The sequence below is a fragment of the Prionailurus viverrinus genome, chromosome A3, assembly GCF_022837055.1.
Source record: "Prionailurus viverrinus isolate Anna chromosome A3, UM_Priviv_1.0, whole genome shotgun sequence".
Taxonomy (NCBI): Eukaryota; Metazoa; Chordata; class Mammalia; order Carnivora; family Felidae; genus Prionailurus; species Prionailurus viverrinus.
Genome location: NC_062563.1, coordinates 90,629,743 through 90,639,719, shown reverse-complemented (window position 1 = coordinate 90,639,719; position 9,977 = coordinate 90,629,743). Strand labels below are relative to the sequence as shown.

The following is a 9,977-nucleotide window of genomic DNA, read 5'->3' as shown; positions in this document are numbered from 1 at the left end:
TCACCTGAGGGGTCACAAGCAGTGCCATTATTTCTAGGCCACCTTACAACACTAGGCTCAGCTCATAGAAAGGAAAATATAGAATCAACTGTAGCTTCAAACCCCTTCCTAAATGTTGCCTGAGTCAGAAAAGAATAAACAACATCATAAAATCGGTAGGGTGGGGTGGCAAGGGAATGTAATCATTCATTTGGTATAACCTGGCACTCCAAACAAAGGCTCTATTATCTTTAGCTGAAAGCTTTTAGGGCATACGGAGGAAGTGAATGGGATGACCCACTTGAGACAACACCAAAAGAACAGAGAATTTCACAGCCCTGGAAGACGCAACAGGCAGACAAAAACCACTCAACAGTTCACTGTGAACTGGGACACACCTTCAATACCAGCACAGCTCAAATTCCATTTTCCCCTCACCTTTCCCCAAACAACCAGACCTTTCAATTAGCCTGTTTAGACAACACTTGATCAAACAGATCACTCTAGAGCACACACACACACACACAAAATAAGTTAATGGTTATTTTATTGTAGAAGAAAAAATATCCTGAAATATTTGTTAAATAACAATACTTCCTGACAAAAATCATTCTTCAGGGTTTTCAAGCCCCACCATCTGGTCAAGGTGGGCTGTCCCTCATCCATGTAATAAGCTTCATTAATATTGTCATAAACCACAGAAAAACCCAAAGATTTTCTAAATGGCTTCCAAATTTCTGCAGAGATGCCCTTAAAAATTCCAAAGGTAAACAATAAACAAGTTGGCAGAGAAACCAGAAGGCTAGCTTGAGAAGAAAAAAAATGTTAACAACTGGTGAATCTAGAACAAAGGGTATGTAAGTGTTCACTACACCATTTTAACAACTTAATTTTTTAATTGCAGCCAGACTGAAAGGTTGTCTTAGCATGGTCATGCTATTCTCCACACTTGCCTAAGAAATACAGCCAATTATTTTTTTTCAAACCAGAAACAGAAAATCAGTTTTCCCCCAGGTGATACTCACTTTCAATTCTGTCTAAAAAAGCTTTCAGAGCTTTCTGGAAAGTTTAAATTAAGGGGCTACAGTACACTGGTATGGTTTTATAATTCTTGGGAGGTGTTCAAGTCAAGTTCTCATCGAAGGTCTGTGATGGTCACTGCTCTGTCCACAACGGTCACGTGGCTGCAGCTCTACAACAGGGAAAAAGAAAGAAAGAGAAAGTCCTAAAAAATTCTAAGAAGTCATTTGTTTAAAACTTACTTAACATGCTTATTCTGACCAGTGGTTCCCAGTCTGGAAGCCAGGCTGCTACTTAAATGGCAGTTATGGTAAGGGGTCTGGGAATCAGTAACTTTCTAATCCCTACCTGTACATAGCCTGAATCAACGTGGGCCCATATATCTTCATTCACTTTTCAAATGAATGTATATTCTAGAGACATTCACAAAATACAGACTTATTTGAAAGAATTGCTGAATTCGTTAGTTTTTTGGGGGTCACTATGTCAACCAGCTAATACAGCGTACCCACTGACACATGGGGAATGCTTACTTTTGGCATGCAAAGAGGCCTTTATAACAGAAAACCTGGGCACTTTTCTTGCAGCCTCTGTTTCATCATCCTGGTACCTAGACACTTATTACATTCTAAGGCAGACTGACCTATTTTTCAACGGATCTGTCACAAAGTGCTTTCTCATGCTCAGCTGAAAACTCATTCCACGAGGTCTTAGTTTTAGTTCTGGGAGTCCTAAGAAATGCACTCGATACCTTTCTATACAACAATTCTTCTGAAACTTAAAGCCGGTTTTCAGAGCCTCCCTGAGGTTTCACTTCTAAACATCACCAGTTCCTTTTATGTGACAAGGTTCTGAGTCCCTTTTCCATACTGGTCACTTTTTAATGAACCCAAAAGAAATAACCCCCCTCAGCCAGCAAGGAGTGAAGCAGCCTATCACATTAGATTTGAGGGGCAAATTGAAGCATACTGCTCTAACAGCAACTGAAACTTTTTATTCACAGAATACAACTTAGGAAAACAAGCTTCCTAGAAAGGTCATAAAAATCCCTATTATTTAAGCAAAATTGCAAAATCAAATATATTTTACCTATCTTAAATGGCTTTTTTCCTTTGAATTCAAATCCCTTATTGAAGTACAGGCTTAGCAACTGGTGTTGACAAAGGGAAAAAACCTAACATTTAACAAGCCAGCTCCTGCACCAGGTGCTTTCTGCATATTACTTCATTTAATCCTCTCAATAACCCTATCAAGTAGGTATTACCATCACTGTCATTCCCCTTTACAGATAAGAGGCTGAGGCCCAGGAAGATGAAGTCTGATCAAAGTCAGACAGTCCTTCGATGGCAGAGCTATGACTCAAATCCACTGCTATCCCACACTGCTTCCCATGTATGTCCTTATTGGGAAGATTTGCAAAGATAAGTGACGAGGCTGATCTTCTATGTGGGTCAGAAAAGACAATGCACCTCATCAGCTCTGACCGTCCTCCCTGCTTGAAGCACAGCCCTGATTTCTTCTACACAGATACATACGCAGAAGAGAGGTGGATCCTTGCTGTGTGGATGAAATCCTTTCTGGCGACAGGAGGAAATCTCCTCTAGTCCATGGTCAGTTAGTTTAAAGAATCCAGTTCTGCAATAAGAAAAAGCAGGCCCAAATCAAGCAAAGGTGTCTACCCAGTCCCAAACACACACACAGAACTCATTTTGAGACAGCTTCAAAACTATGCTGGCACACAGGTCTCTTTTCTGGTGAATGAATCAGAGTTAGGGAATGACTCATCACTGCCACCACACTAGTTTTGCTGGGAGAATTCATAGTAAATAACAGGATTTAGAATGAAAAAGAATTTAACTGAGATAATTTGTTTGATTTTAAATTCTCTAATCTGACATCAGTCTTTTGAAATTCCCATTGCTTCAAGTCAAACACTTCAAATTTCTTATGTCCTTTTCTTAGAAAAGCATTGAGGGGCGCCTGGGTGGTGCAGTCGGTTAAGCGTCCGACTTCAGCCAGGTCACGATCTTGCGGTCCGGGAGTTCGAGCCCCGCGTCAGGCTCTGGGCTGATGGCTCAGAGCCTGGAGCCTGTTTCCGATTCTGTGTCTCCCTCTCTCTCTGCCCCTCCCCCGTTCATGCTCTGTCTCTCTCTGTCCCCAAAAAATAAATAAACGTTGAAAAAAAAAAAAAAAAGAAAAAGAAAAGCATTGAAATTGTTGCTTTGATATCTTTTTAAACAAGAATAGTAGGAGTATCCGGATATGGTGCTTAAAAGGAAACCTTTTAGAACAGCCAGTTAATACCACAGTCTATATACTTTACACAGAACAAGGTCTTCCAAATAGAGAACTTTTCCTTGGAGGCTTTTCCCCACTGTCTCCTTGTAATGCCCAGAACCACATCTATGTACTTACTCCTGGAACTTGGGGGAGCAAACAATGGCTATTGACTCTGGCAACATCATCTGGTAGGAACAATGAGTGTGTAGGTCAACACTGGAGAGGAAGGCGGTCTGCGTGGGATGAGTCTGAGAAGAGAAAAACATGTCTGAGACCCTCTGAGTGAAACAGCCAAGCCTGGCCCATAAAGGAAACAGACCCAAATGGTTCTCAATAGCTGGCCACAATCCCCTCACAAGTACAAAGTCACTGGCAGCCACAAGAGGGTATGCCTGAAGTTCATTACTTTTGAGCACTGTAAACAAATATAGGTTAACATGAGTATGAGAGGAAACTCATAATTTCTAATTGATCATCAAGACTTATTTGGCCCCTCACAAGCTCTCTCAGGGCAATGGAGAGTCATCCATTCTGGAATAGATGGTATATGCTGTCCAATATTTCAAAATGATAAAAGTCAAGGACTTAACAAACCACAGTTGGATGAATGATTCCTCTTCCAGACAGAAGTGTTAAAAGGTCAAGAATGAGTGTGGAGCTCTACGGGCAATGACAAAAGCTGTCCTATGGCTAAAGCATACCATCCAAGGATAGGAGAAGCAGGGGACAATAGTAGTTACATCATACAAAGGACCCTATCTTGTTTGGGAAAAGGACCAAGATACTGAAATTTGAGGGTAATCAGTTAAAGCACCATCGAAATGTACATTCAGTTTCTATTGTTTTCAATCATTTAATGTTTTATTGAACACATTCTTTTTTACAAATGAATAACCATATAATGCCTTATGTTAATCTTAGAAGGGTGTGACTGTAGAGAACAAGAATGGAAAAAGACAACCCAATATGACTCAAAAAGACCACCAACCTTCACTGACAGAAAGCACAGAAAATAAATAAGTGTACTTGATCAGCATCTTCAAACCTGCCATGTACAAAATGAAGCTCCTGAGGAGCCTGTCAAAAGCACAGGCTCCTGTGCCCCACCCCTAGAAATAGCCATCCTGAAATTTAAAAAAGCCATTCAATGATTCTTATGTGCAGCATCATCTGAGAAGCACCACCCCACAGAATGCTGTGACCAGCTCACTGTGGAAGAGGCCTGCAGGACAGGAACATGTTAGCTGAGTGCTGACAGCAAATCCACATGCAGATCCTCATCGGGCAGGTAAGAACTTTGGTGACTACAAAGGAAAAAAAGTTTCTACCTAATAATATGATCCTACAGACTGCTAGGGACAAAAGGCCTGTGCCAACACCTTTCATCCCACAGTTAGAACAAAGAATTTTAACTGGGAACAAACGAGGCCATGGAACAAGCTGATCCAGGCCTCTGATCTAAAGTAGAAAGACAATATAGGGATACATAGGAGCTCAATAAATAATTGTTAAAGTAAATCAAAAAACCCTGTCTTGAGTCTCTATTCCCCTCTATTGTGCTTTCTCTTTCTCCTTCCCTTAACAATTGGATTTCTTGAAAAAAATAGTTTTGTCCATCATGCTGGAGACAGAGGAAGGCATTTTTATGAAGAGAAAACAATAAACCAAGGGAGCAGAAATGAACAAGAACAGCAGATGCTGGGGGCAGCCTCGGTGCCTGGATGGGAGCAGAGCAGCCATAGGACAGGGATACGAGCTAAGGCAGGGCTGAAGCCAGATGAAGGAGTCTCCCGAATACTGGACTGGAGGCTCACACAGTAGTTGGTGATCAATACATGACCATACAAACTTTTTGACCCGGGAACCTGATTTTACAGCTGGCAAAGTAGAGAAGGAAGAACTGATCTTCTGCATAATTCTCTTGCCAATTTTAAGATCTGAGCAAACCTTACAGCCTGCTTGTTTGTTTGTTTTTAATCTCCAGTTAGGAAGGAATGGCACAGAAATTATCATAGGGGAAAAGAGCTGAAATACTATAAACTTCAGCTCTAAATTTGTTCCTAGCTGAACCCTGATTTAGAAATCCTTTTATTCATTTGCGGCTGAATTCTATCTGCAGTCTAAACCGTGATTATTCCAAACTTTCCCCCATCTCCTCCAGTTCCTAAAACCACCCGTCTCCCTCCTGCCAGGCAGTGAATCTAGACTGCAACACTGTTGAATGAAAGGAATTCCATCAACCCCTCCAAACAGACCTCCAAAATCTCTGTATCTTTCTTTCTTCCTTCAATTCTGTCTCAGAGGGATGAGTGTTTTCTCCCCCATATGAAGATGAGCCCCCTTTTTGTACTTTTGATTTAATACTTTCCTACCTTCGCATTCCCTTGTCTCTGCCCCTTTACATCTCCTCTCCTGGCTCCACTATGCTCCATTAAGCTCTGCTGGCTCACTGGGTGTACAAACATATTGAAACAACTACATACAAGAATGTAAGTAAACCTTAAAAATGTTGAGCAAAAGAAGCCAGATACAGAAGAATATGTATCATATAATTCTATTTATATAAAGCTCAAAACCAGGCAAAACTAAACTGTTGAGTTCAGGGATATGCATTTAGGGTAGTAAAACTATAAAGAAAGCAAAGGACTTCTGGAAAAGTCAGGAGAGAGACTGCCTGTATCAGAGGGGAAGCGGACAGGGCAAGAGCATGGGGGTGGGACCATGCCTCTCACAATGTTCTATCTCTTGACCTGCGTCATGCACGTACACAGATGTTTTGTTTCATGATTCACTGAAATATCCATTTACCCTTATGTACTTTCTTATATATTTCAAATACAAAGGTTTCAAAAAAACAAAATCAAAACAAAACACATGTTCAAACCTTTATGCTAAACCATAAATCAAGCAAATATTCTCTCAACCTGGCTACTCCTTAAGCCACCATCCCATTTTCTTCCTTTCCCCGTGAGCTAAACTCTTCAAAAAATTGGTGTGTAGGGGTGCCTGGCTAGCGCAGTTGGTGGAGCACGTGACTTTTGATCTCAGAGTTGTGGGTTCAAGCCCCATGTTGGGCGTTAGAGATTACATAAAAATAAAATCTTAATGGGGCGCCTGGGTGGCGCAGTCGGTTAAGCGTCCGACTTCAGCCAGGTCACAATCTCGCGGTCCGGGAGTTCGAGCCCCGCGTCAGGCTCTGGGCTGATGGCTCGGAGCCTGGAGCCTGTTTCCGATTCTGTGTCTCCCTCTCTCTGCCCCTCCCCCGTTCATGCTCTGTCTCTCTCTGTCCCAAAAATAAATAAACGTTGAAAAAAAAAAATTTTTTTTAAAATAAAATCTTAAAAAAAAATTAGTGCCCGTCTCACCATGACCACATCCTTGATCCCCATTACTTCTTTTTTTTTTTTTTTTTAATTTTTTTTTTCAACGTTTATTTATTTTTGGGACAGAGAGAGACAGAGCATGAACGGGGGAGGGGCAGAGAGAGAGGGAGACACAGAATCGGAAACAGGCTCCAGGCTCCGAGCCATCAGCCCAGAGCCCGACGCGGGGCTCGAACTCACGGACCACGAGATCGTGACCTGGCTGAAGTCGGACGCTTAACCGACTGCGCCACCCAGGCGCCCCGATCCCCATTACTTCTTAAACGTTTGCAGTGCTCTTCCTCCTCTGGCTCTGTGCCTTTACACTGTCCTTGCCCTGCTCTCACGCCTCTTTGCTTCATTACCAACTATTCCCTGCGCTCCCCTGGGTGGCCTGACCCCAAGCTTGCTCTCCATTCTTCTCCAGTGCCAAGGCTTCTCAGGTCGGCTCTATGCAGAGGTCTCCCAGATCTCTTTCCCACCTTGACCCTGCCCCCCAGCGCCAGCCACACTGCCAACTGCCTGATAACTACCTCCACTGACAAAATGTCTCACATACACTTTAAATTCAACATGCTCAGAACTGAACACACAATTAGCCCTGCTTCCAAAGTAAGCTATCCTCCTGGAGCCCCTGTTTCTGCTTATGGGATAATCACTGCCAGCCCTGTGAGTCAGGCCTGCTCTCTGTCATCACTGGCTTTTACTCATCATCTTCTCACTCATTCTCCACATCCTCTGAAATTCAACATTCATCTCCTTCCCAAATTCAATGCCATCACCCTAGCTCTCATCATTAGATTTTATCAGCACGCTAACCTCTTAAATGATCTCCCTGCCCCGACCTACTTTAAAACTGCCTTTATGTTAGATATACTAAAGAATGGCTTTGATCATATCATTCATTGCTCTACTCAAAAACCTTTAAAAGTTCCCCACTTACTAAAAAGCAGAACTATTCTGCCTATCCACCCAAGATCCTCCCCCCAAGAACACTGCTCCAATGTTATCACATTAAAGCCTATTTATCTACTACGATTCCTGACATAAACCCCAACTGGACCTCAACGTCTTAGGAACACAGTCTGCTTATTCCAGTGCTGCCCCCTGCATATGGAATTCTCCCTTAGCCTATCTTGTCAAAATCTTAGTAAATCCTGCCAGGTGCAGTCCTTCCCTCCTCGATTTGATTGTGCTGTTTGTACTTCTCGAGGTACTTGGCACATTCTGCCTCCCGGGAAGACTTACTACTTGTCTCTTTGTCTAATCTACTTTATGAGACTAAAGTCGTGTCTTTCTCAAATTTGTATCCCCCAGCAGATAAGAAAAAAGTTCTCTACTTCCCATATACTATAATGGAAGATACACAATAGAAGGCAAATACTAATGTCACAGAATGGAGAAAGGACACAGGCACATGGGACTGCCTCCCAGGTCAGTATTTCCCAAATTGTAACATACAGGTATGTGTAATCTCCCCAAATCCAGAAACGAGCTGACTTGCTTGTATGTAAGCCTATCACACAACACGAAAAGTAGCTTGGTTTGTGGAGTGACCGGCTGAAAAGGAATAGAAAGGAAAATGCAGAAATACTCTTTAGGGATAGAATTACCTTTTACCTAAATATCACCAGAAGGCTACAGAAGACACTTGAAAATCCACTATATTAAGGACCCTACTGGTTTACATAAAGGTGTATGCTGCTTTATGCTTTAACAAAGACCAAATGCAAGCATTTGAATTAATTAACTTCCTTGGTTCATTAAAATATTTTCAGGATATTTTCAGGAACACCATTTGTATGAAGTAGGCAGAACCTCCACAGTCAATATCCATATATACTCTAGGCCAGCATTTTATCACCATTCACACTCACAAGGAAACTGGGACTTCAGGGAAAGAAGTTCATTTTCATTAAACCATTTTTTTAAAATGAAAATGAAAAAGCCCTAAGTAGTTTCCAGAAATCAATACTGGAGTGGAAGCAGTCAAGTATGCTAGGAACGTCAAGTCTGCATCTGAAAGAGGGAAAAACCTTCATCTAAATAATCTGCATGCAATTCACTTTGCTCAAAGAAACAAGCAGTGTGTTTACCACATGGTGAGAGAAGAGAGGACTAACCCTCAGAGAGCTCGGAATTGCTTACATGAATCCAGCCCAGTGTGATGAGACCCTGCTGATCCTGTATGAGGAAAAGTTCTTCTTCGTTCTCAGTGTTGCAATAATCAGACCCGGCACTTTGCTTGGGGATGAGAACATGGGTAATGGTGAATTCATTCCTCATCTGTCAAAGGAGAAAAACAGCCTGTCACCACTCCCTGGCACTTGTGCAACCCCACGTGGTCACAGCTGTGGCAAGTTAAACATCTATACAAGCGAAGGCCCTTCCCACCCCAGCAAGAGTCCTCGTGCTCCTTGAGTCCCTCACCTCAGCGGTTCCCAACCTTAGCTGCTCATGTGCACTGCAAAGGGCACTCTGCAAAGCCACAGGTGCCTCTGGCTGCAGCCACAAGTGTCTGCCTGTGATTCCCAAGAAGCTCCAGGATAGTACCATTTCTCTTCTTTTGCTCATGTCTAGAGTAGCTTCCCTCTTACTGTTTCTCTTAGTCCTTCTCATCCTCAAAGGCTCAGTGTTAGTCTATTGCCTTCACTCATTTATTCATTCAGTAGTTAGTAATGGGTTCTTCAAGTGCCTCTATTCAGTGATCTTTCCTTCCTCCCAACTCCTAGTGCTCTACTGCGTATACCATTCAGCGTGCTATTTCTCTTCGGGGGTGTAGCTCCCATTGCTCCAAAATGCTTTGGTAGGTTTTGTGGACGCATGCTGGGCTCATAGCCTTACATATGTTATATTCCCAGGCCTACCATAAAGCAGGTACTCAGAAACTGATATATAGGTAACGCTGACTCTTGGTCTCCCAAGTTTAGAATTAGCTATTTCTTACTACTAGAATTAAAATAATCAGTTCGATTCAAGGGACTGAGAAAATCAATGAAATGCAAGGTCACCAAATCCAAAGTAACATTGCATTATGCTATCCACGGTTCCTTCTGCAGAGGGATCGTTGCAAAGAGTAACTGACCCTGGATATCTTCTCTCAGAGTCACAGGAGGCCAAGGGGGAAGAAACAGGCTCAGCTCAGGAAAGCGTTTGTTTTTTACCAGTTTTCCACAGAGAATTCCACATGTCTCTACTCCCCGGGCAGTGTTGGCACTGGCTAACTGGAGGAACTGCGGGCAGAGCCTCCCAGGCACCACCACATGGCGCAGTCCGTCGATTGTAGGAGCTGTAATGGAGAAAGGAGAAAAGTGTAAGACCACAGGGAGAGGCTTC

The 9,977-nt window shown here is 42.6% G+C and overlaps 1 protein-coding gene across 3 annotated transcripts in view; it reads right to left on the bottom strand.

Annotated features, from left to right (window-relative positions):
- Positions 1–509: 509 nt before the first annotated feature.
- Positions 510–9,977, bottom strand: part of STAMBP (STAM binding protein) — a 37,616-nt gene continuing 28,148 nt past the window's right edge. For all 3 annotated transcript variants that reach the window (XM_047854532.1, XM_047854533.1, XM_047854534.1), the window contains exons 6-10: positions 9,806–9,930; positions 8,790–8,927; positions 3,415–3,527; positions 2,535–2,634; positions 510–1,171 (exon numbers count right to left, since the gene is read on the bottom strand). In XM_047854532.1, coding sequence (XP_047710488.1) covers positions 1,115–1,171; positions 2,535–2,634; positions 3,415–3,527; positions 8,790–8,927; positions 9,806–9,930 — 533 coding nt within the window. In that variant the 3' untranslated portion in view covers positions 510–1,114. The remainder of the gene's footprint in view (positions 1,172–2,534; positions 2,635–3,414; positions 3,528–8,789; positions 8,928–9,805; positions 9,931–9,977) is intronic.